At 42.1% G+C, this 16,171-nt stretch overlaps 1 protein-coding gene across 11 annotated transcripts in view; it reads right to left on the bottom strand.

Moving 5' to 3' along the window:
- LOC148871786 (signal peptide peptidase 1-like) overlaps window positions 1–16,171 on the bottom strand; it is a 112,142-nt gene that overhangs the window by 78,053 nt on the left and 17,918 nt on the right. For all 11 annotated transcript variants that reach the window (XR_016107502.1, XR_016107503.1, XM_088971167.1 and 8 more), the window contains exons 6-8: window positions 14,328–14,378; window positions 10,924–11,010; window positions 10,754–10,822 (exon numbers count right to left, since the gene is read on the bottom strand). Coding sequence is in view for 9 of the 11 variants with exons in the window: in XM_088971167.1 (XP_088827293.1) it covers window positions 10,754–10,822; window positions 10,924–11,010; window positions 14,328–14,378 (207 nt within the window). In the remaining 2 variants the exon portion in view is untranslated. The remainder of the gene's footprint in view (window positions 1–10,753; window positions 10,823–10,923; window positions 11,011–14,327; window positions 14,379–16,171) is intronic.

Below are 16,171 nucleotides of genomic sequence, written 5' to 3'. Positions count from 1 at the left end.
AACTATCTTGCTTGGGCACAGTCTATAAAAATCTATGTTTGTAGTAGAGGAAAACTCGGGTATCTAGGCAGCAAGGTGAAACCCAGACAGACCCTAAATTTGAAAGATGGATGCAAAAGAACTATACTGTTATAGGATGGTTAGTCAACTCTATGCAACCCCATATAAGCCAGCACTATCTCTGGATGTCTTCGGCTAAGGAGATATGGGACAGTGTAACTGAGACCTATTCACAGAAACTGAATGTAGCCAGAGCATACAAATTGAAAAGTGACGTGAAGAACCTGAGACAGGGGAAGAAGAGTGTAGCAATCTACTACTCTATACTAAAATCCCAATGGTAGGAAATTGATGTTATGGAGACAGTGGTATGGGAGAGTAAAAAGGATGTTGAAATGTATAGAAAACTAGTGGAGAGAATTAGAGTGTTTGATTGAGTATCTCACTGGACTCAACCCTGATTTTGATATTATCAGACAGAACATTTTGGCCAGGGATGAGGTTACTTTTTCACAGGCATATGCTATGATAAGTAGTGAGGAGAGTAGGTGGCAGGTGCAGTTGCAGAGTCCATCTACAGAACATTTTGCACATGCGGGAATGAAACCGAAGGGCCCTACTGAAAAAAGAGAGCATATGTGTGAATATTGCAAGAAACCACAGCATACAAAGGACACCTGTCAGAAGCTTCATCCTGAACTTCTTCCTGATAGGTTTAAGAACAATAATAACCCTAAGAAAGGCAGTCAGGTGAGAAAATCCAAGACTACTAATGCTGCTACAGTGCCTGAAGGGGGAAGTAAGGAAAGCAAAGAAAAATCAACTATTGAGCAGTTGGCTGCAATGAAGCTGGATTTTGAGAAGTATGGGAGGCTCCTAAATCACCTGGAAGCTATGGTTTCTTCAACTCACCCTTCCAACAGTACATCATCTTCATCGGCTTTTGTTCACTCAGGTACTCGTGCTTCTGCAAATCATGCTTCAGCTTCAGGTAATCATAAAATCCCTTGGATTATTGATTCCAGTGCATCAGACCATATGACCAGCCACCTGTTTTGCTCATATCACCTCCTCTCTGGGAAAGAGAAAATATCCCTTGTCGATGGGTCCCTTGCCCCCATCTTTGGTAAAGGTGATATAAAGACCTCTGACACCCTGTTCTTATCTTTTGTTCTTCATGTCCCTAAGCTTAACACAAACCTCTTATCTGTTAGTAGCTTAACAAAGTCAATGAATTGCAGCATAACTTTCTTTCCCACTCCTTGTGTTTTTCAGGACCAGCAGTCTCGGAGGATGATTGGGAGTGGCCATGAGGCAAACAGAATATACTTGCTGGACACACCAGATCAAGCTTTGGAACCACCTCATGGAGTTGCCTTAGAGTCAGTCGTGTCAGAGTCTGTTAACAATTTTATTATGACATTTTCGGTTTGGTCACTTGTCCTTTTCTGCTTTGAGTCATCTGTTCCCAGATATGTTTAAAGGAGTGTCTTTATCGAGTCTTCATTGTGAATCATGTAAGCTGGCAAAGCATTGTAGACATTCCTATTCAATTAGAAATAAAAGATCATTTTCTCCTTTCCATATTGTTTACTCTGATGTGTGGGGGCCATATCACATGCCAACCATGGGGGGTTACAGGTACTTTATCCTTTTTATTGATGATTATTCACGTTACACTTGGATTTATCTCACGAAATCCAGGGATGAAATACTAGCTATTGTGAAAAATTTTCATGAACTCATCCTCACCCAGTTTAATACCCATATCAAAATATTCCGCTCTGACAATGCTAAGGAGTATTTTGAGAGAACCCTCTCCACCTATCTTGAAACTTTTGGGGTTATTCATCAAAGTTCTTGTTCCTACACTCCACAACAAAACGGGGTGGCGAAAAGAAAGAACAAGCATGTGGTTGAAGTTGCTAGATCCCTCTTATTTGCATCCCATGTTCCTATAAAGTTTTGGGGAGATGTTGTTCTTACTGCTACCTTTCTGATCAACTGTATGCCCTCCCAAGTCCTTGGCTTTAAAACCCCTTTTAGTCTTCTCTTCCCGGATGAGGATCTCTTTTCTCTTCGTCTCTGTGTATTTGGGTGTACTTGCTATGTGCATATTCATAGTCACCAAAGGCACAAGTTTGAACCTAAGGCTCATAAGTTCGTGTTTCTAGGATATGCTTCCACACAGAAGGGTTATTGCTGTTCTGATCCAGTTCGTGGCACCCGCTTTGTATCTCGGGATGTCACCTTTGCAGAGTTGACTCTCTTCTTTAGTATTCCTCCTGAGGGGGAGAAATCTGATGAGTACTTTACTATGTCTCCAGCTGTTCCTCTTCCCATCCCTTGTGAGTCCGATCATGGGGTGTCCACCTCTTCCACTAGACCTACCCCTGATGTCCCTGCTCCCCCTCCTGCTTCTACTCCTGCTCTCCAAAGGTGGTACCAAAGGCAGAGATTCAGACATGTGCAGGTTGTTTCCACTCCTTCAGAAGAGCATCTTGCCACTCCCATCATTCCTGAGGAAACAGGTCAGCCCTCTACTGACCCATCTCAGAATGTTCCTGACCTTGACCTTCCCATTGATCTTCGCAAGGGCAAGCGGAAGTGTACAGCCCATTGTATCTCCAAACACTTATCTTACAGCCTTCTCTCCCCTTCCTACTACTCTTTTCTTGCCTCTGTTTCTTCCCATGTGATACTCAGGTCTGTACCAGAAGCTTTATCTCAAGCTGAATGAAGGGAAGCTATGATGACCGAACTTGATGAATTCCATAAGAATCATACCTGGGATATTGTGGACTTGCCGGAAGGGAAGGAACCAGTGGGTTGTAAATGGGTGTTTACTATTAAATATCACTCTGATGGCTCTGTTGAGAGGTTTAAGGCTCGGTTAGTTGCTAAGGGTTACACCCAAATGTATGGCATTGACTATCTTGAGACATTTGCTCTTGTAGCTAAGATGACTTCAGTCAGAGTTTTACTTTCTCTAGCAGCTACTTTTGACTAGCCCCTACACCAGTTCGATGTTAAAAATGCCTTCTTGAATGGAGAACTGCATGAAGAGGTCTATATGTCTCTACCTCCAGAGTGTATGGGAAAGAAATGAAAGGCAAGGTGTGTAAACTACACAAATCTATTTATGGTCTCAAACAATCTCCTCGGGCTTGGTTTGAGAGATCTCAGGCTGCTCTTCTCTCTTTTGGCTACATTCAAACACAATCTGATCATACACTGTTCTTGAAGAGAAATGACTCTCTGGTGACCTTCTTGATTATTTATGTTGATGATATTGTGGTCACGAGTAATGACATTGATGAGGCCAGTAAACTAAAAGCATTTCTCAACTCTGAATTTGAAATCAAAGATTTGGGAGACCTTCGGTATTTCCTGGGCATTGAAGTTGCTCGATCTAAGGATGGTATATTCATATCTCAGCGCAAATATGTCCTTGATCTTCTTGCTGAAACTAGTAAACTTGGAGCTAAACCCATCTCCACTCCCATTGATCCTAATCATAAGCTTTCTGCCACAGATGGTGAACTTTTGTCTGATAAGGTAGTGTTTCAGAGACTGCTTGGGAAGCTGTTATACCTTTGCATGACTCGGCCAGATATTTCCTATGCAGTCAATGTTATCAGTCAGTTTATGCATTCTCCCAGAGATACTCATCTAGCTGCTGTAGAAAGGGTTCTGTGCTACTTGAAAGGTACTCCAGGGAAAGGTATTCTATTTGCTAAGCATGGTCACATGAAGCTGGAAGCCTTTACTGATGCAGATTGGGCAGGATGTATTGATGCAGATTGGGCAAGATGTACTGAAGCCTTTACTAATCACTAAGTTTAATCTTGATATTAGAGGAGGACTGATTTACATCTAAGCTATTTCTTATCTGGCCGCCCACTTAAGGGCAAACATGTAATTAGCATAATTAATTCTGATTAATAAAAGATTAGTGAAGGGAGAGAATTTCTCTTCTTCTCCATCTTCTTCTTCTATTCTACTGTAATCTTCTTTTCTCTCTCTTTTCTGCTATAACCAGTATTCTTCTATCAGATTTGAAGGACAGGTTTACATCTCTTAACTCAGAATTTGAAACTAAGGACTTAGGGGAGTTTAGATATTTCTTGGGAATTGAAGTTGCCAAGACTAAAGATGGCATCTTCATATCTGTTGGGAGCCCACAGGGCCCATCATGCCCAACTGAGACTCAAGCCCAGGAGAAGGCCCATGTAGAAGTACACCTAGTGGCAGAAGGAGAGACCCAGGCCCGTCACCTAATTCGTTTTGTGTACACTTAGAGGCAAGACACATCAGCTTAATCAGTTCGAATCTGCACACGGGAAGTCAGAATCAGTTATGAACCAACCAACAAATAATGATTGTAATAAAATAGTATAAATAGTAGTCTTGAGAGGAGAAAGGCATGCGAGAGATATTTCCTTCTAGTTCTTCTTTCCTTCTCTGTGGAGGTGAACCCCCTCGAAGTGCTTCTTGTATTGGGCAGTAACCCAACAAGATGGTATCAGATCGATGCCGGCAACAAGAACAGTGACCATGGATGACCGTTTGGACAAACTTGAAGTCAGGGAGCTGAAGGAGACCCTATCTGCGGTGGTGATCCAGTTCTCTAGTGTTGCCAGCCGCAAGTTAGAGGTTGAAGGTAATCGATCAGAGGGGTCGAGCCATAGTGGAGCATGGCATGGAGTTGGAGAGATCATTCCTACACCCAAGCTGGACTTCCCTCCTTTCTCAGGTGAGGATCTAGTTTCTTGGATTTACAAAGTAGAGCGTTACTTTGAATACCATGTGATTGTTGGGCCACAGAGGGTGACCATTGCTTCCATTTACCTGACCGGCGATGCTCTGCAATGGTTTTAGGGATACTGTTGATTGCACCGTTGCCTGACCTAGGGAAATCTCACAGAGGCAGTGTACCAAAGATTTGGTGTCACTAGTTACGACAACCTAGATGAGAATCTAATTAAGATTAAGCAAACGGGAACTGTTCTAGAGTACCAGAACGAATTTGAAAAGTTGGCCACCCATGTCCACGACTCAACTGAGAGGGTTCTCGTCAGATGTTTCATTGCAGGTCTGCGAGATGAAATCCAATCGGAAGTTAAGACACGGCACCCAGCAACAATGGCAGTTGCTGCGGGCCTCACTTGCATTCATGAGGAGCGGTTGGACCGCTTGAAGAAGGTTACATGAAACCCGGCTCCCCATCTACCCACCCCAACAAAAAGGGGTGACATGAACCAGCCCAAGCCTAATGGACCCTTGCAGCCCAAACCTACACAGGGCTAGGACCCAACCCCAGTTTTCCTTATAAGAAACACACCTAGGCTGAAATGCAAACCAGATGTGAGAAGGGACTCTGCTACACGTACGATGAGAAGTTCGCACTGGAGCATCGCTGTAAAATACAACAGCTATTCCTGCTCCAGGCTGAGGACAATGATGAGACCAAGCTGGGCCAGGAAGAGGAGCAGCTCGACTTGATTGAGCTCACTGAACCCAAAACTCACAACCCCTCTCAAGATCTCACTTCATGCCCTAACCGGACAAGCTTCCCCCCAAACCATGAAGCTTAAAGGGCATATTGAGGGCTGAAATGTGATCATACTAGAGGACAATGGGAGTCATCTCCCATAAAACCCTCACCAAACAGCTAGGGTTGGCGATCCAACCCATAAAACCTTTCAAGGTGCATGTGGCAAATGGCAGTCATCTCCACTGTGGTTTGTGAAGGACTGTGCAAACGCATTAAGCTGAAGGCTCAAGGGCAAGAACTCACAGTGGCCCTACAACCACTGGGTTTCAGCAGGGCTTACATTGTCCTGGGCATCCAGTGGTTAAGTCAGTTGGGCCAGGTCGTTTGTAACTAGGCTCGAATGACCATGGAGTTTTCAATCGCCCCCAAAATTATAAGCTAGTTGGAACTAGAACAAGGTACCCAGGCTGAGGAGTATGGGCCCATATTAAGGACATGCCAAATTGAATGGAACCCTGTCCTTATGTACCTATGCCTCGGCCCAACAAGACCTGAGTTAACCTCCCCCACTTCAGAGTTGAAAAACAATATAAACTGACATGCCTTAACCTAGTTACTGCAGACCTATGCCTTCATCTTTCAAGAACCTTCTGAATCGCCACCAACCAGACTCTCCAATCACAAAATCCCAAAACAGCCAAGGGCCCCTACCGATACCCCCATTTCCAGAAAACCGAGAAAGGAAAATAGTGAAGAAGATGCTTGAAAAGAAATAAATACAGCCCATCACCAACCCATACTCAGCTCCAGTACTCTTAGTGAAGAAAAAGGATGGATCACGGCAGTTTTTTGAAGATTATAGGGCTTGAACAAAATCACAATCAAGAACCGATTCCCAATACCTGTGATTGATGAGTTGTTGGATGAGATAGGGTTAGCCAATGTCATCTCTAAGTTGGACCTAAGGTCAAGATACCACCAGATAAGGACATAAGGGTACACCTTAATGACGTCCATAAAACTGCTTTCTGGACCCACGAGGGAAATTACGAATTTCTGGTCATGCCCTTTGGGCTCTCCAATGCACCGTCCACCTTTCAAGCTCTAATGAACAAAGTCTTCAAACCATATCTCTGTCAATTTATTTTGGTCTGCTTCGATGATATCTTGGTTTATAGTGCAGATTGGGATTCCCATTTGAATCATCTCTGGCTTACATTTGAAGTGACGAAGGCACACCATCTGTTTGCCAAAGAATCTAAGTGCACTTTTAGGCAAACATGAATGCATTACTTGGGCCACATCGTGGAACAGGGAAGGGTCACGACTGACCCAAAAAAGACCTCAGTAATGGTGACATGGGCGGGCCAGGCCCAACTCGGTTAAAAACCTTAGCGGTTTCCTAGGGTTAACTGGATACTATCATTGCTTTATAAAGGGGTATGGCCAGATTGCTGCTCCACTGATCCGACTACTCAAAAACCAATGGATTTCAATGGGACGACTCAGTCGAACAGGCCCCTTTGAAGCCCTCAAGACTGTTGTCTCTACTCCCCCTATTTTGTCATTGCCTAACTTCACCAAGACCTTTATTGTCAAAGCCAATGTATCGGGGACGGGTCTAGGGGTAGTTTTGATGCAAGACAGCCAGCCCATAACATTCTACAGCAAGGCCCTCTCACCCCAGACCCAAACTAAGTCTACTTACGAAAAAGAATTGATGATCATCGTGTCATGAAGTGGAGGGCAACAGAGCCTCAAGCACCTCTTGGATCAGTCAGTTCTAACACCTAAACAGCAGAGATGGGCTTATAAATTAATGGGCTTCGATTTTCAGATTGAGTACAGGCCTGGGGCCACAAATCGGGCCACCAATGCCCCTTCCCAAACCACTGAATTCCTCTCCATGGATGTATCCAGGCCCATTTGTCCTCTATTGGACCAAATTAGGAAGCCCAGCAGGATCCAACTTTAGGGCATATCAGGGGTATTTGGGCCCAGAACCCTTTTGACGTTCCAGGATACAGTGTTTAAAAAGGGGATCTTTTCTACAAGGGCCGACTGGCAGTCGCCCCAAATTCTGAATACTGCCAAGAGCTTCTCCAGTTATTCCACCAATCAGCTATTGCAGGGCACTAGGGAACCCTACATACCTACAAGCACCTCTCTAACCACTACTATTGGTTGGGCATGAAGAAACATGTGTGAGAATTTATTGCTGCATGCCATGTTTGTCAACAGAGAAAATACAATAGCCAGACTCCGGCAGGGCTCTTGCAGCCACTACCCATACCCAATAAGGTCTGGGAAGAGATCACCATGGATTTTATTATGGGCCTTCCTACTTCAAATGTAAGTGAGTTGTCTTAGTGGTTGTTGATCGACCTACCAAATATGCCCATTTTTCTGCTCTTTTCCTCCCCTATACAGTTTCCCATGTGGCTCGGGTTTTCATCCAAGATATTCCAAACTCCATGGCACCTCGATGTCCATTATAACAGATTGGGACCCTACATTTATGAGCAGGTTTTGGAGGGACTATTTCAGGGCCCAAGGGACTGAACTACACTATTCAACTAGCTACCACCCTCAGACAGATGGCCAAACTGAGGTGGTGAACCGGTCCCTGGAGACTTACCTCCATTGTTTCGCCAGTGACAGACCGAAATAGTGGACAAGATGGCTCCACTAGGCAGAGATCTGGTATAATGCCTCCTTCCATGCATCAGCTAGTATGACCCCCTTCCAAGCATTGTATGGGAGGGAGCCTTTGTCCATTCTACCCTACGAAGTGGGGTCCTCAGTTGTTGGGGAGATGGATGCCCACCTAACAAAATGGGATGCAATCATAAGGTAGTTGAAGGAACACTTACGAAGAGCTCAGTCTCAGATGAAACGTCACTATGACAAAAAGCATAGAGAAGTGCAGTTCCAAGTGGGCGACCAAGTCTGTCTGAAACTGCAGCCCTACCATCAGCTGACTGTGGCGAGAAGAGCAAACAAGAAGCTATCCCCCCAGTACTATGGGTCGTTTAGAGTGATAGCTTGAGTAGGAGAGGTAGCTTACCAACTGGCCCTTCCCCCCAACTCCAGATTATGCCCAATATTTCATGTTTTTCTCTTGAAGACTTGCCTCAACCAAAGCACTCAGGTCTGCAACACCCTTCCTGAGTTCTCTGAAGATGGCACTCCACAACTGATCCTCATCCAGGTGCTAGATTATCGTTGGGTCAAAAGGGGCAAGAAGTTTATACGTGAGGTTTTAACCGCTTGGTCTAGATTTCCTATAGACGATGCAACTTGGGAATCCTGTTCTTACATCAAACAACAGTACCCTTCTTTCAACCTTGAGGACAAGGTTGCTCTTTGCTCTTTAGGGGGAGGCAATTGTTGAGAGCCCGTAGGGCCCATCATGCCCAGCTGAGACTCAGGCCCATGCAGACAACCACCCAACGGCAGAAGGAGAGACCCAGGCCCGCCACCCAATTCGTGTTGTGTACACACAGGCTGAAGGACACATCAGCTTAATCAATTGGAATCTACACATAGTTAGTCAGAATCGGTTATGAACCGATCAATAAATAATGATTGTAATAAAATAGTATAAATAGTGGTCTTGGAAGGAGAAAGGCGTACGAGAGACATTTCCTTTTGATGATTCTTCTTCTTCTTTCCTTCTCTGTGAAGGTGAACCCCCTCGAAGTGGTTCCTGTATTGGGCAGTAACCCAACAATCTCCCAATGAAAGTACGTCTTAGATCTTGTTGTGGAAATTGGGAAACTTGGTGCCAAACCTTCTTCTACACCTATTGATGCTAGCCATAAGCACTCAGCTAATGATGGTGAACTCTTGATAGACAAGGGAGTGCTCCATAGAGTTTAGGGGAAGTTATTATACCTTTGCATGACATGGCCAGATATCTCATATGTTGTCAATGTAGTCAGTCTATGCATGCCCCAAAGACACGCATATGGCTGTGGTAGCATGGTTTTTGTGTTACTTGAAGGAAACTCTAAGAAAGGGTAGTCTCTTCTCTAGGCATGGACACATGAAACTATAGGCTTACACAAATGCTAATTGGACTAGTAATATTAATGATAGAAGATCCACATCTGGTTATTGTGCTTTGGTAGTGGGGAACATCGTCTCGGAGAAATAAGAAGCAATCAGTAGTAGCCAAATCTTCAGCTAAGGCAAAGTACATGGCCATGACACATTGAGTTTCAGAGTTGTTATGGCTCAGGTCACTTCTATAGGAGAAAACTATTGCATATGATAAGCCCTTGATGTTGAACTATGATATCCAAGCTACAACTAACATGCATATGGCTGTTGTAGTATGGTTTTTGTGTTACTTGAAGGAAACTCTAAGAAAGGGTAGTCTCTTCTCTAGGCATGGACACATGAAGCTATAGGCTTATACAAATGCTAATTGGACTAGTAATATTGATGATAGAAGATCCACATCTCGTTATTGTGCTTTGGTAGTGGGGAACATTGTCTCGGAGAAATAAGAAGCAATCAGTAGTAGCCAGATCTTCATCTAAGGCAAGGTACAGGGCCATTACACATTGAGTTTCAGAGTTGTGATGGCTCAGGTCACTTCTAGAGGAGAAGACTATTGCATATGATAAGCCCTTGATGTTGAACTATGATAACCAAGCTACAATTAACATAGCTAACAATCCAATTCAGCATGATAGGACAAAACACATTGAAGCATATCAACATTTTATAAGAGAAAGAGTGGCTTCCAAAGAAATCTGTCTTCCTCTCATTGCCTCGGTTAGCAGATGTTCTAACCAAGGGTGTCCCTAAGGCAAAGTTATAGTACTATCTAAGCAAGTTGGGCATGATTGATATCTATGCTCAGCTTGAGGGGGGTGTAGAGATAATGGGCCGAATGGTCCATGAGTCATTATTATTTGTTGATTTCTGCTCATGTTTTATTTCTGTGGTTAGTGGGCCTGTTTTATTTCTTTTATTATTTTTTCTAGTGCTAGTCGCCATACTAAGGGTATTCATTTAATTATTTCCTTCTTACAATCAAAGAAGAACATAAATGTGGGCACTGGAGAGAGGTTTGAATTCTCTCTTCCTTCCTTCCCTTTTCTTCCATCTTTCTCCAGTGTTTCTCTTCCATCTTCACTCTTCTTCTGTTCTATTTTCTATTTTATTTCAAATTATTACAGGTGGGATTTACATCTAACATAAAGGAAAAGCATAGCAATGAACACAAAACTTGAATGTCATAGCAGGAATTACAATGTCACCAAGTCCAAGCATGGAATATGGTCGTGCAGAATCTGCCGTTGGGAACAAAAGCTACCAAGAAGGAACAAGAAAGTGTAATTAGATAAAGCAAACCAATAACACCCCCACTTGTTGATCATTGCAAATGATAATGCCAAGTAATATGAACTGACCTTTATTGGAGCATCAAAAGATTTTGCAACACTAACCATCACCGGAGTAATGAAGACCCAAAATATCTCATATACAAAGAGGCCAGCCTGTAATTACAGATATGCAAGGTAAACGTAACTATCAAATGGAGAAATTATTTTTAAGGTATAAAAAGAAAGAAATATACAAGGGAGAAAATCCCGGAAAGGCATATAAAGGAGGGAAAAAGGGATTAAAAACTCCCCCTCTGACAAAATGTAAGAAAAACTGATGCACAGATAAAAGTTCAAGGACATTTGCAATTTGTATCTATCAGAATCAACATCCTTCAGATAAGAAACATGGTCAACAATGACTAGAAAGTGTAGAGAAATGCCTACCATCATAGAGAGAAAAGAACAATTAAGAAGATCAGGATGCATTCATTACTTTCTCTCAAAAATGCTATATTATCAGTGTAGAGAAATGCTATATTATCAGTAGAGGATGGAGAGTAGGGAGGGTGGAAACCCCCCTTACTCACTTGCAGTTTGTTGATGACACAATTCTGTTTTGTGAAGGCAGTAATGTGAGCTTTATAAGGAATTTGAAGTCGGTGATACAACTGTTTGAGAAAATATCCAACTTGAAGGTTAACCTTGGGAAAAGCTGTGTTGTGGGGGTGAATTTGGAGGAGGGAGAGATCAGGGAGAGTGCTGGAGTGCTGGGGTGTGAAGTCTTGGGGTGGCCTTTGAACTACTTAGGGTTGCCTTTAGGTGATAATCCCATGAGAGAGCTTTTGGAACCTGGTGGTGGAAAGGTTTGAAAAAAGACTGGTTTCATGGAAAAAGAACTACCTCTCTCTCGGTGGGAGAATTATTCTTATTAAGGCCACGCTTGCTAATTTACCTATTTTTTTCCTGTCGGTGTTTAAAATCCCAGTGAAGGTTGCTAATAGATTGGAGAAGTTAATGAGAGATTTCCTGTGGGAACCGAGAGAGGAAAAGAAGGATCATAGAGTTAGCTGGGAGATAGTTTGTAGGAGTAAGACATGTGGAGGTTTGGGGCTTTGGAATATTAGGAGAAGGAATATGACTCTATTGGGAAAGTGGTTGTGGAGATTCCCTTTGGAGAAGGAGAAGTTATGGGCTAGAATAGTGGCAAGTATTCATGGGATGGAGCATAATGGATGGGACGCTGGAATCAGAGCTAGGACCACAAGCAATTCTTCTTGGAAAGCCATTCATGACCTGTTATCAGTTTTCTTCCCTAACATCAGGTATGATTTGAATTCCGGTAACTCCATAAAATTTTGGGAACAAACCTGGGTGGGGAGTGCCCCTCTAAAGGATCAGTTTCCTTCTTTGTATGCTCTTTTTGTTTTGAAAAATGAGTCAATCTCGTCTTTTACCACCTCGTCCTCTTCCACTTCTGGTATTGGGTGGAACTTGGGTCTAAGGGATTTGAGGGACTCGGACTTTGACAATATTTTGAGCCTTATTGCAATTCTTGATAACATTGTCTTAGACCCCACTAGGGAGGATTCTAGAATTTGGACACCTTCTCCCAGTGGCATTTTTTCTTGTGCTTCTTTCTTCAAAGTCTTAAGTCAGTCCACCAGTCCTATCTTCCCTCCTTTTCCTGTTGATGAGGTTTGGTGCAGAGCAATACCTCCTAGGGTTGGTAGTTTTTGTTGGGAAGCCTATCTGGAAAGAATCAACACTGGTGATCTACTCCAAAAGAAGAGACCCAATACCTGCTTGTCACCTCAGTGGTGTGTTCTTTGTAAAGCGGATGGGGAGACTGGTTTTCACCTACTGGTGTCTTGCCATTTTGCGAGGTCAATGTAGGAATGGGCTCTGTCCCTATTTGGATGTAGTTGGAATCCCCCATCAGACTTGCAGGGCCTTTTTCCCCTTCTCTGTTCAGGTGGCGGATAAAAAGGGGAAGGACAATGTGGAGAGGACTAAGGGCTACAGTATGTTGGACACTAGAAACTCCAGGATATTCTCAGAAGCTCAGAGAGGAGCAACAGATCTAAGGGCTATCATTCATATTAGGGCGGTACAGTGGCTGAAATCTTTGGAGATTTTCACAGATTATACTGTGGATGACATGTTGAGGAAGTGGGATGAAATTGCAAGTTGCACATAGACTAAGTCAGTAATGTGTGTGGCTTGGACCCCTCCACCTGGTGGATTCGTGAAACTAAACTTTGATGGGTGTAGCAAGGGAAATCCGGGACAATCAGGGATTGGGGGTGTTTTTAGGGATGAAAATGGGGTCATTTCTGCCATGTTCTCAAGCCCAACTGGAGTGGGTGACTCCCTTAGAGTTGAGATCTTTGCAGTTATGGAATGAGTCCAAAAAGCTAAGGAATTGAACATCAGGAAACTCTTAATTGAAGGGGATTCAGAGGTGGTGATAGGGTGGCTGATTAAAGATCACAATGGCTTATGGAAGTACAATAATGAGAGGAGGAAATTCAAGTGGCTGGCGCAGGAGATGGAAGTTAAGATACGTTGGGTTAAAAGATCGGCTAATTCCATAGCTGACGGTTTAGCTAAACAAGGGGCAGAAAGGGATTCACTATTTTGGGCTAAGCTGTAACTATAGTGTGTTTTCTTTCTTTTTTTCCTTTTCTTGAGGCTCTTTGTTCTTGGAAGATAAGTGTGTTTGTCTTCCTAATGTAATTTTTCTATTGATGAGTTAATGAAAGTGTTATTGATCAAAAAAAAAAAGAAAAAGAGAAATGCTATACATACAGTGTAGCATTAATATAAATCATTACATTACTTTCTCTCAAAAAAAAAAAAAAAAAGATTAGGATGCATTCAAGTTGTAAAGTGTAAAACAAGAAAAGAGTATCCAAGAAAATTATAATGCAAGCATAAGTGCATAACATAATTTTTAAGCAAGGTAAGAACTCAAAAATTAAATGATAGACTCTAAAAGGACAGAGGGACTATAAATATCTGATTTAATAGTTTTAATTGGACAATGGAGGAGTTCCACTTAAAGTTAAGAACATTCCTGATTATGCTTATATTTGATGCTCAACCTGCAAATGAAAAAATGAGAGCAGAGAGAAGAGAAGAAGTAAGAGAACAAAGGAGAAAGAAAGAAGAAAAACAATGGAGAAAATTCCCCACTTATTTCATTATAATAACTACCCACTATAATTCTAACAAATAGTTAACAGTCAACTCAAAACACCTACTATTGAACAAGATAAATAAACCCAACATGCTTTTAACACTTCTAACAAAGCCAATGTTTTAGTTGGCACATTCAATGGTCCACATTCTTAAAACATAAAATATATAGTCAACAAAATACATATACAAAGAACCTAAACAAGGAATACGTATGTATATATACATACATACAGTTCATGAAAACAAACTCCTTTGCAAATATGTAATTAAATACACCCAGTTCTTACCAGAAGAATAGCACCAGTTTTAAAAGATCCAAGAGAAAGCATTTCAATTCCCTGAAGAACAATTTTACAATTGTTTATTAGATATCAAATACTATGCAGTAAACTGAAAATAATGAAGCAGATCCAAACACAAAATAACCATGCAAGACCTAAATGATTTAGAAGATATTTGGTAAGAGCATGGTTAACCGGATAATGTACTGGCATCAAAATTAAACTTAAAGCCAAGAATCAGAAAACATGGGAGCAAACATCCCCCCTGCATGCCTATCCATTACATTCAAGGTATCAAACTTAGAATGAACCTTCGGATGAAGTTAGTGGCACAAACAATAAAGGATCATTAAGTTCTTTTTTTTTCAGCTGGAAGATCATGGAGTTTTTCTAAAGATAATGGCATTAAGAAAAGAACACACTATCATCAATACCTTGCTATAATAATTGTGAAAAAACAAGATGCAAAAAAAAGAAGCAAAAACAATGACCAAAAAAGAAAACAAAAGATACAAAGTAACAGAAAACAAAATGTTCCTGTAGAATGTAATATACAACCATAACTGTCAAATAAGAATAATGTTTAAGTCAAATTTTACAAAAAGAGAGGCACAATTGTATCTAAAACTAGCTTTCTACCACACAAGCAAGCATAGGGAGGACAAAAAAGATAGTAGGAAGATTTGCAATAGTAGCTTGCATTCCCTTACCATTTCCCTATAGCAAAGGTTGTGGAAATTTTATTTGAAAAAAAAAAAAAAAAAGATGTATAAGTAGAAAATTTTCCCTTCAAATAAGAGAACTACAGAACCTGGCCAGAACAGGACACAAAGCAATAGCAAACTACAAAAGCTAACAAGGAAGAAGGCTTGCCAATAAAAATCAACCCCTCTGACACCTCTTGCTAGATTGTGAGCAAAACGGTTGGCCATACAGATAACCATCTGAAGATGTTTACTCTGTATGGTAACAGATAAGATGATGTAAGAACCAACTCCCAAGTCCCAACCCCAGAGAACCAATCCCCTCAGAGCAACTGCAGAAACTAGCAAAAAAAAACACCTACCATCTCTGTTGACAAGTGTATTATATGTACTGTACGCAGGTTTAGTGCCTACAGGGGTATTTTTGTAATTTTTTAGACCTCTTGTGTTGTATGGCCAGTATAGTATAAATACAAATGCTTCACTCACATGAAGCAGTTCTTTCGAGGCCTTAAGTCTGCAGCCTCTTCTCTCTTCTTCTACTTCTTCTTCTTTTGCTCAACATGGTACCAGAGCAGGACCGACTAGACCTAGAAAACAACCAACTGAGGTCTCTCTTCACAGCTGCGTAGAAGCTATAGTCCTGATGCTCGAAGACAAGGAAGAGGAAGCATTCTCTAGTGCTGCGGTTTGTCTCCACTGCCGTGTAGGGTTCTGCTACAAGAAAGCTGACTGTTCTTCTACTGCCGTGTAGGGTTCGGCTACATGTTTTCTGGGGTTGCTCAGCTAAGAAGACTGTAGAAAACCATCCCAGATGTACGAAGAAGGGTTCAGGCCTACAGAGAAGATTGGGTCCATGAGTGTACTGCCTATTCACAGTTTGGGTGACCTTGGTACAGAACTGAAGTTTCTCTGTTTATGGTTCTCTTCTTGCACTCTTTCGATGGACTGTTAATGTCCTAAAATCTGAGTAGGGACTGTTCAGCTATTTTTTTCCCCTCCTCCGATTGTGTGTTGCTCTATTCAGCTCTCTAAGGGACTGTTGTTGAGCCCTAAACCCTAAGTGACTGTTCGGCTGCCCTAGAAAGTGGATATCAGCTGATTAGGTGTGGTGAACCACCACTTGTATTGTTGTTCCTACTGAGA

This window comes from Nelumbo lutea, chromosome 2, assembly GCF_056320005.1.
Source record: "Nelumbo lutea isolate HS-2025 chromosome 2, American lotus-T2T, whole genome shotgun sequence".
Classification (NCBI taxonomy): Eukaryota; Viridiplantae; Streptophyta; class Magnoliopsida; order Proteales; family Nelumbonaceae; genus Nelumbo; species Nelumbo lutea.
The sequence above is the reverse complement of the archived record's forward strand: the minus strand, read 5'-3'. Positions and strand labels throughout refer to the sequence as shown.